This window comes from Pseudophryne corroboree, chromosome 12, assembly GCF_028390025.1.
Source record: "Pseudophryne corroboree isolate aPseCor3 chromosome 12, aPseCor3.hap2, whole genome shotgun sequence".
Lineage (NCBI taxonomy): Eukaryota > Metazoa > Chordata > Amphibia > Anura > Myobatrachidae > Pseudophryne > Pseudophryne corroboree.
The window spans coordinates 5,923,836-5,942,591 of NC_086455.1; the positions used below are offsets into that span (position 1 = coordinate 5,923,836).

General features: G+C 48.9%; 3 protein-coding genes across 6 annotated transcripts in view; 1 reads left to right on the forward strand and 2 right to left on the reverse strand.

Annotated features, from left to right (window-relative positions):
• The window catches only part of JTB (jumping translocation breakpoint), a 164,558-nt gene extending 164,153 nt beyond the window's left edge, over nucleotides 1–405 (reverse strand). The window contains exon 1 of one of the 4 annotated variants that reach the window (XM_063946762.1): nucleotides 230–405. In XM_063946762.1, coding sequence (XP_063802832.1) covers nucleotides 230–291 — 62 coding nt within the window. In that variant the 5' untranslated portion in view covers nucleotides 292–405. The remainder of the gene's footprint in view (nucleotides 1–229) is intronic. The other 3 variants (XM_063946760.1, XM_063946761.1, XM_063946759.1) reach the window with 3 other exon arrangements.
• RPS27 (ribosomal protein S27) overlaps nucleotides 1–18,756 on the forward strand; it is a 59,229-nt gene that overhangs the window by 28,060 nt on the left and 12,413 nt on the right. The gene's annotated exons all lie outside the window — the stretch shown is intronic.
• RAB13 (RAB13, member RAS oncogene family) lies at nucleotides 4,378–18,015 on the reverse strand. The gene is made up of 8 exons (XM_063946758.1): nucleotides 17,758–18,015; nucleotides 16,096–16,156; nucleotides 13,432–13,492; nucleotides 12,976–13,053; nucleotides 7,055–7,144; nucleotides 6,901–6,966; nucleotides 6,602–6,652; nucleotides 4,378–6,510 (listed from the first exon to the last, which is right to left on the reverse strand). Exons 1-8 carry the CDS (start codon nucleotides 17,879–17,881, stop codon nucleotides 6,436–6,438), a joined length of 606 nt encoding a protein of 201 aa, XP_063802828.1. The 5' UTR covers nucleotides 17,882–18,015; the 3' UTR covers nucleotides 4,378–6,435.

Genomic DNA, 18,756 nt, shown 5'->3' on the forward strand with positions numbered 1-18,756 from the left:
CACAGGAGTGAGTGTGACACTGGGGAGGGGGCACAGGAGTGAGTGTGACACAGGGGGAAGGGGCACAGGAGTAAGTGTGACACTGGGGAGGGGGCACAGGAGTGAGTGTGACACAGGAGGAGGGGGCACAGGAGTGAGTGTGACACAGGGGGAGGGGGCACAGGAGTGAGTGTGACACAGGGGGAGGGGGACATTATATGGGTGTTATCCCTCCCCACCCCTCACTGACCGGTGTAGGCTCAGCACGGTCGCCGCTCCCAGCATCCAGCCCGCCGTCCGCGCCATCACCATCTTTCGATCTCCCGGCGCCGCTTCCTGGATGTGACGTCAGCGCTCCGGCGAGCGGCCGCCAGAGCGCCCTCGTGTGGCGGGCGGGGGAATCGCGGCGCTGTGTGTAACACTCTGCACCAGCCCTCTTTTCTGTTATATGTTGGGTTTTACATTCTTTTGGGGGTTTTAGTTAAATGTCAGTATCACCCCCATGCTCCTAGATGATCAGAGATAATCTGGCTTATTGCGCAGGTCTTGCATTTGCGCTGCGCTTGTGCCTGAGGCAAGCCTGCGGAACTCTGAACAGCATTGCGCTCCCGCGCTCCGTCTGCGCAGAGTACAGGCAGAGATACGCATTTATTTCAAAGCACGCACATAACGGCCTAGCCTGCAGCTTCGGCACAGACCTAGTGTTAGGTCGTAGGGTATAACCCTAAAAAGTCACATTAGCGCCTCTACTCCTTTCATTACACTGTGGCGGCTGGGATCCGGTCTCTAGGTCGACAGTAACTAGGTCAACAATGTTTAGGTCAACCACTATTGGTCAACAGTAATTATGTCTACAGGATTTCAAGGTAGACAGGGTCTCTAGGTCGACATGTTCTAGGTCGACATGAGGTTTTTTTTTTTTATATATATTTTTTTAAACTTTTTCATAGTTAATGCATACTTGCCTACCTGCCCCTCTCCATGAGGAGAAAATGCTCTGTTCCTGGACTTTCCTGGTAATGTATGATTGCCATCACCTGTGGTGAAACACCTTTCTTATCAATTAACTAGCTCACCACAGGTGATGGCAATCATACATTACCAGGAGAGTCCAGGAACAGAGCATTTTCTCCTCATGGAGAGGGTCATGTAGGCAACTATGACTTAATGATCCACGCGGACTACGATTGGGAATAGTAACCCTTGCCCGAAGCATGGCGAGCCATGCGAGGGGACACGGTGCACTAATTGGGGTTCCCGGTCACTGTATTGAGAAAATGACACCAAAAAAAACATTAAAAACTCATGTCGACCTTTTGACCTGTCGACCTAGACCATGTCGACCTAGAGACCCTGTCGACCCAAACATGGACGATCTAGACACTGTCGACCCTATGATCCACACCCATGCCGGCTATCTCCTAAATTAGCCTCACTTGCAGCGTAATAAATCAGTAATGGTTTATTGCCTGTAATAAGTGTCACTATTATACCTGTAGCGTATACTACTGCATGGTACAGAGTCGCTATTTTCTGGTGCAGAGTCACTATTGCCTGGTACAGATCACTATTGCCTGGTACAGATCACTATTGCCTGGTGCAGACGCTATTGCCTGGTGCAGAGTCGCTATTGACTGGTGCAGAGCCGCTATTTCCTGGTGCAGAGTCGCTATTGCCTGGTGCAGAGCCGCTATTTCCTGGTGCAGAGTCGCTATTGCCTGGTGCAGAGCCGCTATTTCCTGGTGCAGAGTCACTATTGCCTGGTGCAGAGTCGCTATTATCTGGTGCAAAGTCGCTATCTCCTGGTGCAAAGTCGCTATTGCCTGGTGCAGAGTCACTATTGCCTGGTGCAGAGTCACTGTTTCCTGGTGCAGAGTCACTGTTTCCTGGTGCAGAGTCACTATTTCCTGGTGCAGAGTCGCTATTGCCTGGTGCAGAGACACTATTGACTGGTACAGATCACTATTGCCTGGTGCAGAGACACTATTTCCTGGTGCAGAGACACTATTTCCTGGTACAGATACGCCATTGCCTGGTGCAGAGACACTATTGCCTGGTACAGATCACTATTGCCTGGTGCAGAGACACTATTTCCTGGTGCAGAGACACTATTGCCTGGTACAGATCACTATTGCCTGGTGCAGAGACACTATTGCTTGGTGCAGACGCTATTGCCTGGTGCAGAGTCGCTAATGCCTGGTGCAGAGTCGCTAATGCCTGGTGCAGAGACACTATTTCCTGGTGCAGAGTCGCTATTGCCTGGTGCAGAGACACTATTGCCTGGTGCAGAGACACTATTTCCTGGTGCAGATACGCTATATCCTGGTGCAGATACGCTATATCCTGGTGCAGCAGAGTCAGTATGACCTCTGGCAGCGCTGGTTTACAATTCGTAATGTCCTATGGGATTCCGACCGCCGGGATATTAACTACATCCTGTTATATTCAGCCATCCGATTCCATTGTGACACATTAAGATGTTTGAAGATCTTATTTGCTCATGTGTGATTCTAGTAGGTACGGGGTAACAGTGAAAGTGCTTGCGGCACGGCGCCCATGTGGTACCCAGATGAGAGAGACTCACCTTATAAATGCACAGGGCAATGTCCAAAATGCATAATCATAAAGTGTCTTATCTAATTCCTTTACACATGCTGACGCGTTTCTTCCATTTACCAGTGATTTCATCAGAGGAATGGTGTCATGTGATCTGTATACAGCCCCAATCTCTGGTGCCATGAGGCAAATTCTAGCATTCTGTGTATGTATAGACACCTTTACCTGGGTCATAATGAATATCCCCCATAGTCCAAGCACACGCAGGCGGAGTACCAGGGACTCAGGATTTACATTTTAAACGCCTGCATACATCCTCATTGGCGGACAATGAAGAAGATAATCCAGGTGGTCTATTTAATTATTATTTCTGCTTTTAAATTGCCCCCAGCTCCCCCTATCAATTCTTACCTACTAAAGCAGGAAGGCAGAGGACGGTGATGTCATGTGATCCAACACATTGCGCTGCTGCCCCTGGTAGGCCGGGGGAGGGGGGGGGGGTATGGTGTTATGTATGGGGTTCTAGAGTTAGATGTGTTGCCTACCTGTGGATTTCTGGGAGAGTCCTGAATTTTTATTGTTCTCCCGGACTCCCTAGAGAGCGGAACAGTCTCCCGCATGCCTGAGCGAAGTCAGCGGCCTGGGGGATTGATGATATGACTCACACTGAATTGCAACCAGGCCAAACACTGGAAGTGCAGTGAATTGCAGCTTTGAGCAATGGTGGGTGGAGCTACAATGATACAATTGCGGTCCCATGCCCCTCCCCCCCGCCTACGACACAGTTGCCCCCTCAGAGACTTTCCTGGAGGGGAATTTTTAAGAGCCGGCAAGCACTACTTACGTCCTTGTGATTTGCTGACAGTTCTTACAAGCCGGCATTTACACAAGTGTAAAAGTTTGCATACTTCATTTTGTGTTGCAATCAAATGTGACAAAAAGCAGAGTGTAAACTATTTATCTCTGGTCAGCCACTGATAAGGGCTCATCCACAGGCGTGAAATACTCGCGTTGCGTGCTGATTACTGGCGTTAGCCTATTCCGGCATATGTCACGGCCTACGATGTACATCTCTAGCTGGCAGCATTTACTCAGGGGTATATTCAGGGCCAGATTAACAATGGGGCGGATGGAGCTACAGCTCCAGGCCTCCACTTAAAAATAGGCCCATCATCATGGCAGCATGACGATCATTAGCCAACAGCTGGCCACATGGTCTGCCATGAAGCATAACTATTAAGATTGTATTTCTATTTTTCTCATATATTTATGCATTTTTTTTTTTATATTTTTACATATTTAGGGAGATATTGGAGTTGATCGTGTAGGGCACAGGTTCTCAAACTCGGTCCTCAGGACCCCACACAGTGCATGTTTTGCAGGTCTCCTCACAGAATCGCAAGTGAAATAATTAGCTCCACCTGTGGACCTTTTAAAATGTGTCAGTGAGTAATTAATACACCTGTGCACCTGCTGGGTTACCTGCAAAACATGCACTGTGTGGGGTCCTGAGGACCGAGTTTGAGAACCCCTGGTGTAGGGGATGTACACACTTATCTGGCTCTGGCCACACCCACACAGCATTGATTACACCTCCCCCACTTTTCACAATAGGCCCTTGAATATTTTCAGCTCTAGGCCCATGTGGCCCTTAATCCGGCCCTGGGTATATTCATGCTGTCTTCTGATTCTACACAAGTTTTTCAAGCAGACGAGCATTTACGTGAGGACAACCGTCTCTGCATAGACTTACAGACAGGAAGTGTGCTGTGCATAGGAGAGAAATCTACAACCTTTACTCATATCTTCAGAAACTGGGACACAAATAATGTGAGAGAGAAAAATGTTGCAAAAATGTATTTTATGATACAAAGTAGAGCGCGCTCCAATGAGAGGACTCTACGTGTTAGCAAAACACCTTCATTTACCAGTATCCGTAACTCACATACAGTGATCCAATACCAACCAATAAGTACGGGTACGTTCCGCAGTTCTAGAAATGGACTGTTTTCATTGGCTCAGACGGCTTGTTCCGAACACCCCAATCACTGTCTTCCCCTTCTGCTCTGTGCAGTGCTGGAGTAGGCAGTTAAAGGATAACTTAAGCTGAACCCTGCTGCGCGAATATGACTCGCCTGGGGTTTCCAGGCTCCTCCCGCATCTGTATCAGTGCCGCAACGCTCCGCTCGCTTAGTGGCTGATTCTAAGGTGGGTGCAAACCAAAAGGAGCCAGTAACTTTGCCCCTTGGTAAGACCGCAGTGGGGGGAGGGGGGGGGGGGGGTTGTGTTTGGGACAGACGCGTCCAGATCTAAATTACAGTGTAAGAATAAAGCTGCCCAGTATTTGCGGTCTACATGCAGAAGCAGCCAGTATTTACCCTGCATGCAGGCATTCATTAATTCATTTGACATTTTAGTGCTGGGCCCGATTCTGTGTCGCAAGTTCCAACTGCATCTAGCAATCTTTAGCAAACTGCGCGCATGTCGCGGGATACAAAAGCATCTTTAAGTACTTACACGCAATTCTGACTCCAGTAATCTCTCCGCGAGCGCTGAGTGCGTGTTACTGGGCGGCACCAGGGTGTTCGTTCCTAGGAGAAGCACACGTGTCGTCTACTCAGCATGTATGTGTTCTACGTATGCTCAGTGCACGCTGAATTCAGTTTCATCTCCTGCACCTAGAAATGTCTGCTCTCGAGGACTGGAGCGGAGCCGTTGCCTCCGACTTAGAACATGGGGGCACAGTCGTATTAGGATCCTGTACACAGCAGGCATCCAGAATTGCGTACGCATTACGTGCATCGCAGAATCAGGCCCACAATACATGAAAAGTTACATTTTCATAGAACAGTTCAATGACGTATTCAAAACGAATATCCACCCTCGAGCTTAAATGGAGCATTTCCGCGCGCTCTTTACTACGTCACAGCAGCGGTAATCGCAGAGGACACGGAATTATTTGTTTATCAGCTCTGGGGTAATATGCAGTAAAACAAGGGTAGTCAACAGGCAGCCCTCAAGCCGTTGTGGAACTACACATCCCAGAATTATTTGCCACAGTTTCCTGCTAAACCTCGGCAGGTCATGCTGGGATATGTTGTTCCACAACAGCTGGTCGGCCGCATGTTGAATACCGCTGCAGTAGAAATGTTGTAGGTGTGGAAACAATCTGCTCCATGACACGAGTCTGACAACCCGTCTCTGTTGTAGAACTAGCAGTCCCAGCATGCCGTGCCTATGCATCAACCGGAGACCCGTTGTAACTGCCGTACAGCCGACACATTCAAAGACTTGCCTATAAAACATTCCTCACCTCCTAATAACATTCTAAGATAAGATTATCCACCTCAATATCAAATCTCTGTTAGTAAATTCTATTTCTTTTTTATATGTGCTCCTGCAGTTTACAGTAAGAGGATCACAGTACTAGCACCCCCTAAGATGGGAGTATCCCCCTATGTACAGTGTAACATGGTTCCCCCTCCGCCCCGGTGCCCTCCTCTGGTAATACTGCAGTTGTGCAGGACACAATAAGAAAATACTCTGGGTACCGCTGCCAGCTTGATCTGTGCCAGCGGCCGTTCTGTCTACGCCACCTTCCAACAATCAGTGGCCCTCGGTTTCTAGATCAATGCGCCCTCTGCAGTCTTCATACCAAGGACTAAAGATGGCGGGACCCACGCTATTTGATGTCTATATGAACGCTCCAGATCTTTCTTCAGGTGTGGGGGGCTGATAATAAAAGGCGCTCCCGGTTTCTGTCAGAGACGTATCGGAGAAATAGGGTGACACCGGTGAATCTCTTTGTTGGCAGGTTCTAAATCTCTTTCAGGAATAAGAGTCTGGATCTTGGCCCCTCCACGCCATGTAATAATGGGGGCGTTCCACGTCGACGGGCCTTTATATCACAGAACACTTGTTGCTGCCTTTCTTAGAGGAACTTTTTAAGTCCACTGGATCTTTCATGCCGTGAGCCTGTAAGAAACAGAGCGTCAGCCTCTCGCCACAGTTATAGCCCAATAGCGGACAGTTATAGTCCTATGGCTATGAAAGGTCCGTCACTTACCGCTCGCCGTGACATCTGCACTAAGATATCCGTGGCCAGTGTGTTAAAAGACTGAGGAAAGAAGACAGGAGACACGTAAGTGGTTGATGCATGCTGTAAGTAGCTAATGTTATACAGTAACGTTGCACATCTCTCCAGACTGCTGTTTATCTTAGGGGCCAAAATAGGGCCCCAGCTTTACGGGCACCTCAGATGAGTCCAGCTTGTCTCCTCTGCTCACAGTGTGTATATTAGGAAATTCAGAGGACGCCTCCGCCCCCTCCAGACGGGACACGACTATAGAATGTAGAGTCACCTACCTCATCCACATTCTGACTGGACTTGGCGCTGGTTTCAAAGAAGCGGATGCCATGTTCCTTAGCAAGCTGGGGAATGGGAGAGAATGGGGAAAAGGTATTTGTACAGACACAAAGCAGTGATATAGAAATCCGCCTCGGTGTACACATGACTTACCTTTTCCCCTCGCTCCTTCTGGACTTTCCGTCTGTTCTCCATGTCACATTTATTACCAAGGAGCATCCTCTCAACTCCCGCTGCTGCATTCTACAAGAATCAAGGAAGAGATGTAACCATACAGACTAACCGAGTCACCACCTGTCACATAACCATACAGACTAACCGAGTCACCACCCGTCACATAACCATACAGACTAACCGAGTCACCACCCGTCACATAACCATACAGACTAACCGAGTCACCACCTGTCACATAACCATACAGACTAACAGAGTCACCACCCGTCACATAACCATACAGACTAACCGAGTCACCACCTGTCACATAACCAGACTATCCGAGTCACTATCCGTCACATAACCATACAGACTAACAGTCACCACCCGTCACATAACCACATAGACTATCCGAGTCACCACCCGTCACATAACCAGACTAACCGAGTCACTATCCGTCACATAACCATACAGACTATCCGAGTCACCACCTGTCACATAACCAGACTAACCGAGTCACTATCCGTCACATAACCAGACTAACCGAGTCACTATCCGTCACATAACCATACAGACTATCCGAGTCACCACCTGTCACATAACCAGACTAACCGAGTCACTATCCATCACATAACCATACAGACTATCCGAGTCACCACCTGTCACATAACCAGACTAACCGAGTCACTATCCGTCACATAAACATACAGACTAACAGTCACCACCCGTCACATAACCACACAGACTATCCGAGTCACCACCCGTCACATAACCAGACTAACAGAGTCACTATCCGTCACATAACCATACAGACTATCCGAGTCACCACCTGTCACATAACCAGACTAACCGAGTCAATATCCGTCACATAACCACACAGACTAACCGAGTCACCACCCGTCACATAACCAGACTATCCGAGTCACTATCCGTCACATAACCATACAGACTATCCGAGTCACCACCTGTCACATAACCAGACTAACCGAGTCACCACCCGTCACATAACCATACAGACTAATCGAGTCACCACCCGTCACATAACCATACAGACTAACCGAGTCACCATTCGTCACATAACCATACAGACTAACCCAGTCACCACCCGTCACATAACCATACAGACTAACCCAGTCACCACCCGTCACATAACCATACAGACTAACCGAGTCACCACCTGTCACATAACCATACAGACTAACCGAGTCACCATTCGTCACATAACCAGACTAACCGAGTCACCAACCATCACATAACCATACAGACTAACCGAGTCACCACCCGTCACATAACCATACAGACTAACCGAGTCACCATTCGTCACATAACCATACAGACTAACCCAGTCACCACCCGTCACATAACCATACAGACTAACCCAGTCACCACCCGTCACATAACCATACAGACTAACCGAGTCACCACCTGTCACATAACCATACAGACTAACCGAGTCACCATTCGTCACATAACCATACAGACTAACCCAGTCACCACCCGTCACATAACCATACAGACTAACCCAGTCACCACCCGTCACATAACCATACATACTAACCGAGTCACCACCCGTCACATAACCATACAGACTAACCGAGTCACCACCCGTCACATAACCATACAGACTAATCGAGTCACCACCCGTCACATAACCATACAGACTAACCGAGTCACCACCTGTCACATAACCATACTAACCGAGTCACCACCCGTCACATAACCATACAGATTAAACGAGTCACCACCTGTCACATAACCAGACTAACCGAGTCACCACCCATCACATAACCAGACTAACCGAGTCACCACCCGTCACATATCCATACAGACTAAACGAGTCACCACCTGTCACATAACCAGACTAACCGAGTCACCACCCGTCACACAACCATACAGACTAACCGAGTCACCACCCGTCACACAACCATACAGACTAACCGAGTCACTACCCGTCACACAACCATACAGACTAACCGAGTCACTACCCGTCACACAACCATACAGACTAACCGAGTCACCACCCGTCACATAACCATACAGACTAACCCAGTCACCACCCGTCACATAACCATGCAGACTAACCGAGTTACCACCCGTCACACAACCATACAGACTAACCGAGTCACTACCCGTCACACAACCATACAGACTAACCGAGTCACTACCCGTCACACAACCATACAGACTAACCGAGTCACTACCCGTCACACAACCATACAGACTAACCGAGTCACCACCCGTCACATAACCATACAGACTAACCGAGTCACCACCTGTCACACAACCATACAGACTAACCGAGTTACTACCCGTCACACAACCATACAGACTAACCGAGTCACCACCCGTCACATAACCATACAGACTAACCAAATCACCACCCGTCACATAACCATACAGACTAACCGAGTCACCACCTGTCACACAACCATACAGACTAACCGAGTCACTACCCGTCACACAGCCATACAGACTAACCGAGTCACCACCCGTCACATAACCATACAGACTAACCGAGTCACCACCCGTCACATAACCATACAGACTAACCGAGTCACCACCCGTCACATAACCATACAGACTAACCGAGTCACCACCCATCACATAACCATACAGACTAACCGAGTCACCACCCGTCACATAACCATACTAACCGAGTCACCACCCGTCACATAACCATACAGACTAAGTCACCACCCGTCACATAACCATACAGACTAACCGAGTCACCACCCGTCACATAACCATACAGACTAACCGAGTCACCACCTGTCACACAACCATACAGACTAACCGAGTTACTACCCGTCACACAACCATACAGACTAACCGAGTCACCACCCGTCACATAACCATACAGACTAACCGAGTCACCATTCGTCACATAACCATACAGACTAACCCAGTCACCACCCGTCACATAACCATACAGACTAACCGAGTCACCACCCGTCACATAACCATACAGACTAACCGAGTCACCACCCGTCACATAACCATACAGACTAACCGAGTCACCACCCGTCACATAACCATACAGACTAACCGAGTCACCACCCGTCACATAACCATACAGACTAACCGAGTCACCACCCATCACATAACCATACAGACTAACCGAGTCACCACCCGTCACATAACCATACTAACCGAGTCACCACCCGTCACATAACCATACAGACTAAGTCACCACCCGTCACATAACCACACAGACTAACCGAGTCACCATTTGTCACATAACCATACAGACTAACCCAGTCACCACCCGTCACATAACCATACAGACTAACCGAGTCACCACCGTCACATAACCATACAGACTAACCGAGTCACCACCCGTCACACAACCATACAGACTAACCGAGTCATTACCCGTCACACAACCATACAGACTAACCGAGTCACCACCCGTCACATAACCATACAGACTAACCGAGTCACCACCCGTCACATAACCATACAGACTAACCGAGTCACCACCCGTCACATAACCATACAGACTAACCGAGTCACCACCCATCACATAACCATACAGACTAACCGAGTCACCACCCGTCACATAACCATGCAGACTAACCGAGTTACCACCCGTCACACAACCATACAGACTAACCGAGTCACTACCCATCACACAACCATACAGACTAACCGAGTCACTACCCGTCACACAACCATACAGACTAACCGAGTCACTACCCGTCACACAACCATACAGACTAACCGAGTCACCACCCGTCACATAACCATACAGACTAACCGAGTCACCACCCGTCACATAACCATACAGACTAACCGAGTCACCACCTGGCACATAACCATACAGACTAACCGAGTCACCACCCATCACATAACCATACAGACTAACCGAGTCACCACCCGTCACATAACCATACTAACCGAGTCACCACCCGTCACATAACCATACAGACTAAGTCACCACCCGTCACATAACCACACAGACTAACCGAGTCACCATTCGTCACAAAACCATACAGACTAACCCAGTCACCATCCGTCACATAACCATACAGACTAACCCAGTCACCACCCGTCACATAACCATACAGACTAACCCAGTCACCATCCGTCACATAACTATACAGACTAACCCAGTCACCACCCGTCACACAACCATACAGACTAACCGAGTCACTACCCATCACACAACCATACAGACTAACCGAGTCACTACCCGTCACACAACCATACAGACTAACCGAGTCACTACCCGTCACACAACCATACAGACTAACCGAGTCACCACCCGTCACATAACCATACAGACTAACCGAGTCACCACCCGTCACATAACCATACAGACTAACCGAGTCACCACCTGTCACACAACCATACAGACTAACCGAGTCACCACCCGTCACACAACCATACAGACTAACCGAGTCACCACCCGTCACATAACCATACAGACTAACCGAGTCACCACCCGTCACATAACCATACAGACTAACCGAGTCACCACCCGTCACATAACCATACAGACTAACCGAGTCACCACCCATCACATAACCATACAGACTAACCGAGTCACCACCCATCACATAACCATACAGACTAACCGAGTCACCACCTGTCACATAACCATACTAACCGAGTCACCACCCGTCACATAACCATACAGACTAACCGAGTCACCACCCGTCACATAACCATACAGACTAACCGAGTAACCACCCGTCACATAACCATACAGACTAACCGAGACACCACCCGTCACATATCCATACAGACTAAACGAGTCACCACCTGTCACATAACCAGACTAACCGAGTCACCACCCGTCGCATAACCATACAGACTAAACGAGTCACCACCTGTCACATAACCAGACTAACCGAGTCACCACCCGTCACATAACCAGACTAACCGAGTCACCACCCGTCACATAACCATACAGACAAACCGAGTCACCACACATAGAGACTCCTCTGATTGGCTGTGCTATGTGACCTTGCAGCTTTGTACAGATGAGGTCACGTGATGTGGAAGTAATTTTCTCGGTTATATGACAAATAGCAGATAACATGTAATAACACAGATCTGGGGACAAGGTAAAGCCTCACAGGGTCGCCTAATACCCATCTCTGCCCTAGGTGTGTACACAGGGAGCGATATGGCTCAGCGATGTTGACTATATAGTCAAAATCGCTAAGAAAGTTAGTGCATATCGGGGGTCATTCCGAGTTGTTCGCTCGTTATTTTTTTTCGCTACGGAGCGATTAGTCGCAAACTGCGCATGCGCAATGTACGCAGCGCGCCTGCGCCAAGTAAATTAGCTCAAAAGTTTGGTATTTTACTCACGGCGTAACAAAGTTTTTTCATCGTTCTGGTGATCGTAGTGTGATTGACAGGAAGTGGGTGTTTCTGGGCGGAAACTGACCGTTTTCTGGGAGTGTGCGGAAAAACGCAGGCGTGTCATGGAAAAACGCGGGAGTGTCTGGAGAAACGGGGGAGTGGCTGGGACGAACGCTGGGCGTGTTTGTGACGTCAAACCAGGAACGAAACTGACTGAACTGATCGCAGTGTAGGAGTAAGTCTGGAGCTACTCAGAAACTGCTAAGAAATTTCTATTCGCAATTCTGCTAATCTTTCATTCGCAATTCTGCTAAGCTAAGATACACTCCCAGAGGGCGGTGGCCTAGCGTGTGCAATGCTGCTAAAAGCAGCTAGCGAGCGAACAACTCGGAATCACCCCCATCGCTCTGAGTGTACACAGTGAGCGATAGCGATGCGCGTTCCCGCCAGGTCACTATCGCTATGAAAAATAGACTGTGCAGGCAAGTCAATTCCGACTTTGTCGCTGGAGAAGTGAAAACATACAAAATCGCTTGAAATAATTGGCCTGCCATTTATAGGGGTCACGTCGCTACCCTCGTGTCTCCTGACATTCCTCCCATTCTCACCTCTTTAATACTCTTCATCCAGTTTTGAATATTTTCAAAGGATCTCTCATCAGTGATGTCATAAACCAGAATTATCCCCTGAAATGAAAAGACAAGTGCAGGGGTGAGCGGTGGAGGGTACCGTTATTATTAAGGTGTAATAATCACATCATTATCCGTGTAAGTTCTGGCTATAACCTTGTTTCTGATGCAAGTGACCTGCAGACTTCAGATCTACTATATATCGTAGCTTGGGTGATGACAGCAAGCAAACACTGCCACCTACTGGTTGCTGAGCATTACTACAGCCAACAAGAGGCTGAATATGAATCTCCTCTCATCTTATCTTCCTCCATTCCTCTACTAATTTACAAACCCGTTCTTCATTACTCCAACCTGCCCTGACCTCCCCACTTACTCTGACCCCCCCTAACATCAGTTGTATGACCTGGAAGCTGAAGAAGCTGAAATACTCACCATGGCCCCCCGATAATAAGCCGTTGTGATGGTTTTAAATCTCTCCTGTCCAGCTGTGTCCCTGGGTAAAGCACAAACATATTTATTCGTATTTAATCCGTTTAATTGATTTTATTTACAAATATCATGTTTTTCTCTTGTAAATTAACGTATGGGGGTGTTAATGGGGAGTGGCAGACAAAACGCAGGGGTGTCACGGGCGTTCTCAGGGCGTGTATCTACCATCGGCTGCGATTATATACAAAAAAAATATGGCCGCTACTGCCGCGTCTGTCTGTGTAGTCATAGGGCTACCCCAGCGGTCAGTGTTCTCACTGGTGCGTATACACTGTGTATGTGCACGGAGTTGTGAATGAGTTTGCTATGGCTCCGGTGGCGTCCGTATCCTATTCTGGGCGGCAGCTTCACTTGCGATAAGTAATTCCGGAGCCTACAAATATCGCAATTGCAAATGCATTTCTGTACATGAATTAGGCTCTGAGGTCACGAATTCAATTCCCAGTCATGGCCCAGTCTGTGTGGAGTTTGTATGTTCTCCCCATGCTTATGTGGGTTTCCTCATTTCCTGCCATATGCAAACATACTGATAGGCTAATTGAATTCTAATAAAATTGCCCCTAGTGTATATGTGCGCGCGTGTGTGTGTGTGTGTGTGTGTGTGTGTGTGTGTGTGTGTGTGTGTGTGTGCGCGTGCGTGTTAGGGAATTAGACGAAGGAAGGACGTCATTCAGATATGGATGTAGATCATTGCATCTGCAGCAAGATCTGCATCCATCTCCTCACATACTGGGGGCCGCCCAGCCAGGGACGTGCAGGCAGGGGAGGCAGGGGAGGTAGGAGGCAGTGCCTCCCCTGTCATTAATGAGTAAAATAATATAAAGAAGATACATATGACACATATTCTGTGTCATAAGTATCTCCTTTATTATTCTAATCATTATCAAGGTGTTTGGGAGGCACCGGTCGCGGTGCCTCCCGTTGTGAATGGGAAATGTGTGAGAGCGGGGGGTGGGCGCAGGCAAGCCATGGGCAGGAAAAGCCCATTGAAATTACATAGGAAAGCGGCACCATTAGAGGTGCCGCTTTCATCCAGGGACGTGCTTTCAACCTATGAAAGCACGCCCCTGTGAGTGAGGACACAGTGATTGGCCAGCGGATCCGTCACTGGATCCCCTGTCATCAATTGGTGGGTTCGGCGGCAGGATGCGGCAGAGATGCGGGCGGCAGTGGCGGCGGGCCAATGCAGCGGAGGTGCGGGTGGCGGGATGCGGCGGAGATGCGGGTGGCGGCAGTTAGGGCCATTCTGCAGAGTTCGGCAGCGGAGAGTGGCTTCCAATTTCAAAAATGGCGCCTCAGCGTCATTTTTTAAATTCAAGATGGCCCACCCCCTCCCGCTGACTTATGTAAGTCAGCGCGAGGCAGTGGCTGTCAGTCCGACGGCGGAGGAGGAGCAGAGAAGAGCTCCTGAAGATAGAAGACGCCGTGGAAGTCCTGGATGGGCGGCTATGCAAAAGAGCTTAGCAGCCGCCGCCCACCAGGTGAAGATGCCGGAAGCCCTGGGAAGGCGGCCATGCAAAAGAGCTTATAGGCCCCGCCCCCAGGTGAAGACCCTGTGTAATAAAACTTTTTTTTAAAGACAGTGTTGTGGGTTTTTTTTTTAATATTTTCTTTACAGGTGGACTACAGGTGCCAGCGGACCCTTTGTGGTACTTCAAGTGCCAGCATGCTTGGTCAGGCTTGAAGGGAGCTGTAGGCCACATGTAAAGAACAATATTAGCATACAATTAACCCCGCACCCACCACCACCAGGGGTGCGGGGCATAGCACTGGGATATCAGCGCTGGTTGTTGCTCGGGAGGGAGGACCCCATTTTTATTGTTTTGGGGCCCCACTTTCCGAGGAATTCCAGCCCTGGGCTGACTGGCTTGGGGGGTGATTAATGTTATAGCATGGGAACCCCACACTGAGCGTCTCCCCTGCTATAGCATTATCCTCCCTGGCTGGTTCTGCCTGGTGCTGGCGTTAGTGGTGTGTGAGGGGACTACACTTTTTTTTTTTCCTCAATGGGGAAGGGGGGGTTTAGCTGCCAGTGCCTCTCCAGTCACTGACCTCACCGCATGTCACTGCGCCCAGCATGTGTGTGGCGCCGCCTCACGATGCGTCCGCAATTTAATTTGCGGACGCAATCAATTCATTAAATTGTGGATGCATCGATTTGTGATTGACCCCTGGCTGCACTGGCAGGCGGTCCAGCGCCATTTTTTCTCTCGGAGCGGCTGTGTGTGAAGTCATGCAGCCGCACGGAGAAGGGTCGTGCGCGCGCGTGCTGAGGCCGGTGCGCGTGTGCAGACCAAATTAGATTATCTGGGTATTTCATTCCATTGGGTCTGAATAAAGTCATCAGACCCTTATTGTCCGTGGATCCCCGTTTCCTGAAGATGATACTTAATAATGAAATAATAGGGTGTTTGTAGATACACAATGGCGCGCTCGTTCTTACGGCAGGACAGACATGGGGAGTTTAGCACACCCGGATAACACCCACAGACACGCTGGATCCGGCCTCCACTGGTTGGGCTAATTGCTGGCTCCACTCCCAGGGCCCAAAGGAACCGTCTCAGTCTCAGCGTAATATGTGAAACATGTTCTCTCCGCATGACTCACCAGACCTGAAGCTTAATCTTCTTCCCCTGGATTTCTGTGGTTCGGATTTTAAAGTCGATCCCTGCACAGACATAAGAGCTGAAGTTATGGGAACCGTTCAAACAACGCAAGGCCAGGGCGTAGTATAATAATAATAATATTTATATAGCACATGTCGCCCAATAGGACTCAAAGTGTTTTACATTTGCCTCTTTAAAGCTACACAAGACACAGACTAAGCCTAGCAGAAGAGAGAACTATGCATTTGGGTTGTATGTGTATTTATATTGTTTTATAATAGTGAAATGCGTGAGTCATGAGTCTGTTTTTAAAGGTTTCTATAGGAGAGGCCTCTGGAACTGTGCGTACATACAATAGGTCACGTATGTCTCATACATCTCTCATTCATACTTGAGTCATACTTGAAAACTTTTCTGAACTCCGTGAAGTCAGGCCAGAGGGGACTTAGCAACGCGTTTCGCGTCACAAGACTCCATATGATCCACCTGCTGCTGCGTGGTGACGCAGAACACACCATCGCGCCAAGGTGGCCAGAGGGTGACATCACATATCACATGGTCATGCTGCATTATGACCAAATTATCTCATTCTGACCGGGCATTGGGGACACTTGCAGGCTCTCTCAGGTCCCCTCGGTGATCACCCACAGTCTCCCGGAGGGTCTGCAAGTATCACAATAAGTCCTAATTAGTTATTAAAGCGACATCATTCATGTGGATACAGCCAGGGGTCTATAGCAACATAGGGTCACATTTATAGGTTGGAGCACTCCGGGAAAACATTGGAGGCTTTATTATAACACTGCGGTTACGAGACAAGTTAGGACCGACCCCCCTTCCAACTTTAAACCTGTCCGCACCTTTGAAATTGCCCCCCTATGCACACAGTACAAACACAGTAAATAACAATTCTAATCCAGACTAGTGATATATAACACTAGTGCCCGACAAAGGCAGGATAATGCCAACATCAGCCAGCTCCTGGAATTAACCTCAACCTATAAAGAGCTGCATCCTGCGTCGGACTGTGGGCGGCAGATGGATCAGGGATGAGCGCTCTTCCGCCAGGAAGGAAAAGAGCTGATTCAAAGTGCAAACTGATCAGAGGGAGAGCTCCTGTTCCTGGCATTGTTGCACCAAGGAGAGCAGCGCGTATCCCAGCAGCAATAGAGACTGGGAAGTTATCTCACCGGCCGCTACATACTGGAAAACGCACAGGAAAAGTGACCAGCTCCCCGTGTGCCTTCTGACTCATTCCCCAGACTTGTATAAGTGACTTATTGCTGAACGCCGGCTTAGAAACAACATCGACAACAAACTCTCAAGAAAAACATTACAAAGCCGAACAGCGGTGACTTAACCAACAATTCCCCACTAGTGACCCTGCAACAAACTGTCTACACAAAACACACACACAGCCTATACAGCTACAGAGAGACGTATACAGCCAGGGAGCAGCCAGTATGAAAGAAACTCTTAGAGAACAGGGTAAAGATTCAGAAAGTGCTGCAACAGCACCGTAAGGCACTGACACCAAGAGCTTGCAATCTAGGTGGCTCAGCCTCAGCTGTGTAGCAGAGCAGGGAGCGTACTGAGTGCTGAGTCTCTCTGGCAGTGTGGCTGCAGGTGAGGAATGCAGCAGGTATGAGGGCCGGGGACTCACCTATGGTGGAAATATAAGTGCTGTTGAAGCTGTCCTCTGAGAAGCGGACGATCAGACAGGTCTTCCCCACCCCGCTGTCCCCAATGAGTAGAAGTTTGAAGAGATGATCATAGGATTTCGCCATATTGAGCTGGAGAGGAGTGGGGAGGAAGGAGGGTGGGGAGAAGGGGAGAGTACAAAAGCAGAGAGGCAATAGAGGGAAGGTGGAGATGTGGGAGGAGAGTCCTGGAGGAGGGGAAGGGGAGAGCAGGGATGAGACTCAATTTGGGATTGGACAGGGAACAAGGGAGACTGAAAAGAAAGAGGAAAAGTTTCTGGCATGGTAGAAGAATGGGCCGGGGCGACGTCATGAGGCTGGGGCTGCCAGCCATTCCAAATACTTTACTGCCAGCAAACTCTGACTGGTCACCCGGAACACACCGACACCCTGCGTCTCCCACATCCACTTTTCCCAAACTTTTTTTTTTTCTTTTTAAACTTATTTTTATTATTGTTTTTTTAAAACAAAATTAGATAGTACATTGTGTAATCAGTATTTAATGCACATGTTCTCAAACTCGGTCCTCAGGACCCCACACGGTTCATGTTTTCCAGGTCACCTGTAGATTTATTAAATGTGGCAGTTGGTGATACACAGAGCAGCTGCCGGGTGACATGGAAAACGTGAACCGTGTGGGGCCCTGAGGACCGAGTTTCAGAACCACTGATCTAAGGTATTAGTCGTCTGATTCTGAGTCACACACAAGTCGCACTGCGCACGGCTCTGGCAGACTGCAGCATACACCAATCAGCTGTACGCATACGGGCAGAGAGGGATAGTGCGTACAGATTGATCCGTCCACGGACGGCCCACACGCCGCTCAATCACAGAGAGTGGCTGGAGATGGGATGTCTTCTTCTGACGGGTGGATCTGTTGAACCCAACCAGAGCCGGCCGGCCCTGACCAAATAGCGCGCCGATGTGCCGCCCAATGTATGAACACTCATTGGCATTTAATG

What these genes read in the sequence shown, in the direction of transcription:
- RAB13 (XM_063946758.1), bottom strand. Translation starts at nt 17,881, where the DNA reads ATGGCGAAATCCTATGATCATCTCTTCAAACTTCTACTCATTGGGGAC. An exon ending in AAGATTAAGCTTCAGGTCTG is followed by an intron (nt 13,493 to 16,095) that starts GTGAGTCATGCG and finishes TGCTTTACCCAG; the next exon opens with GGACACAGCTGGACAGGAGA. An exon ending in TGCAGATGTCACGGCGAGCG is followed by an intron (nt 6,511 to 6,601) that starts GTAAGTGACGGA and finishes TGTTTCTTACAG; the next exon opens with GCTCACGGCATGAAAGATCC.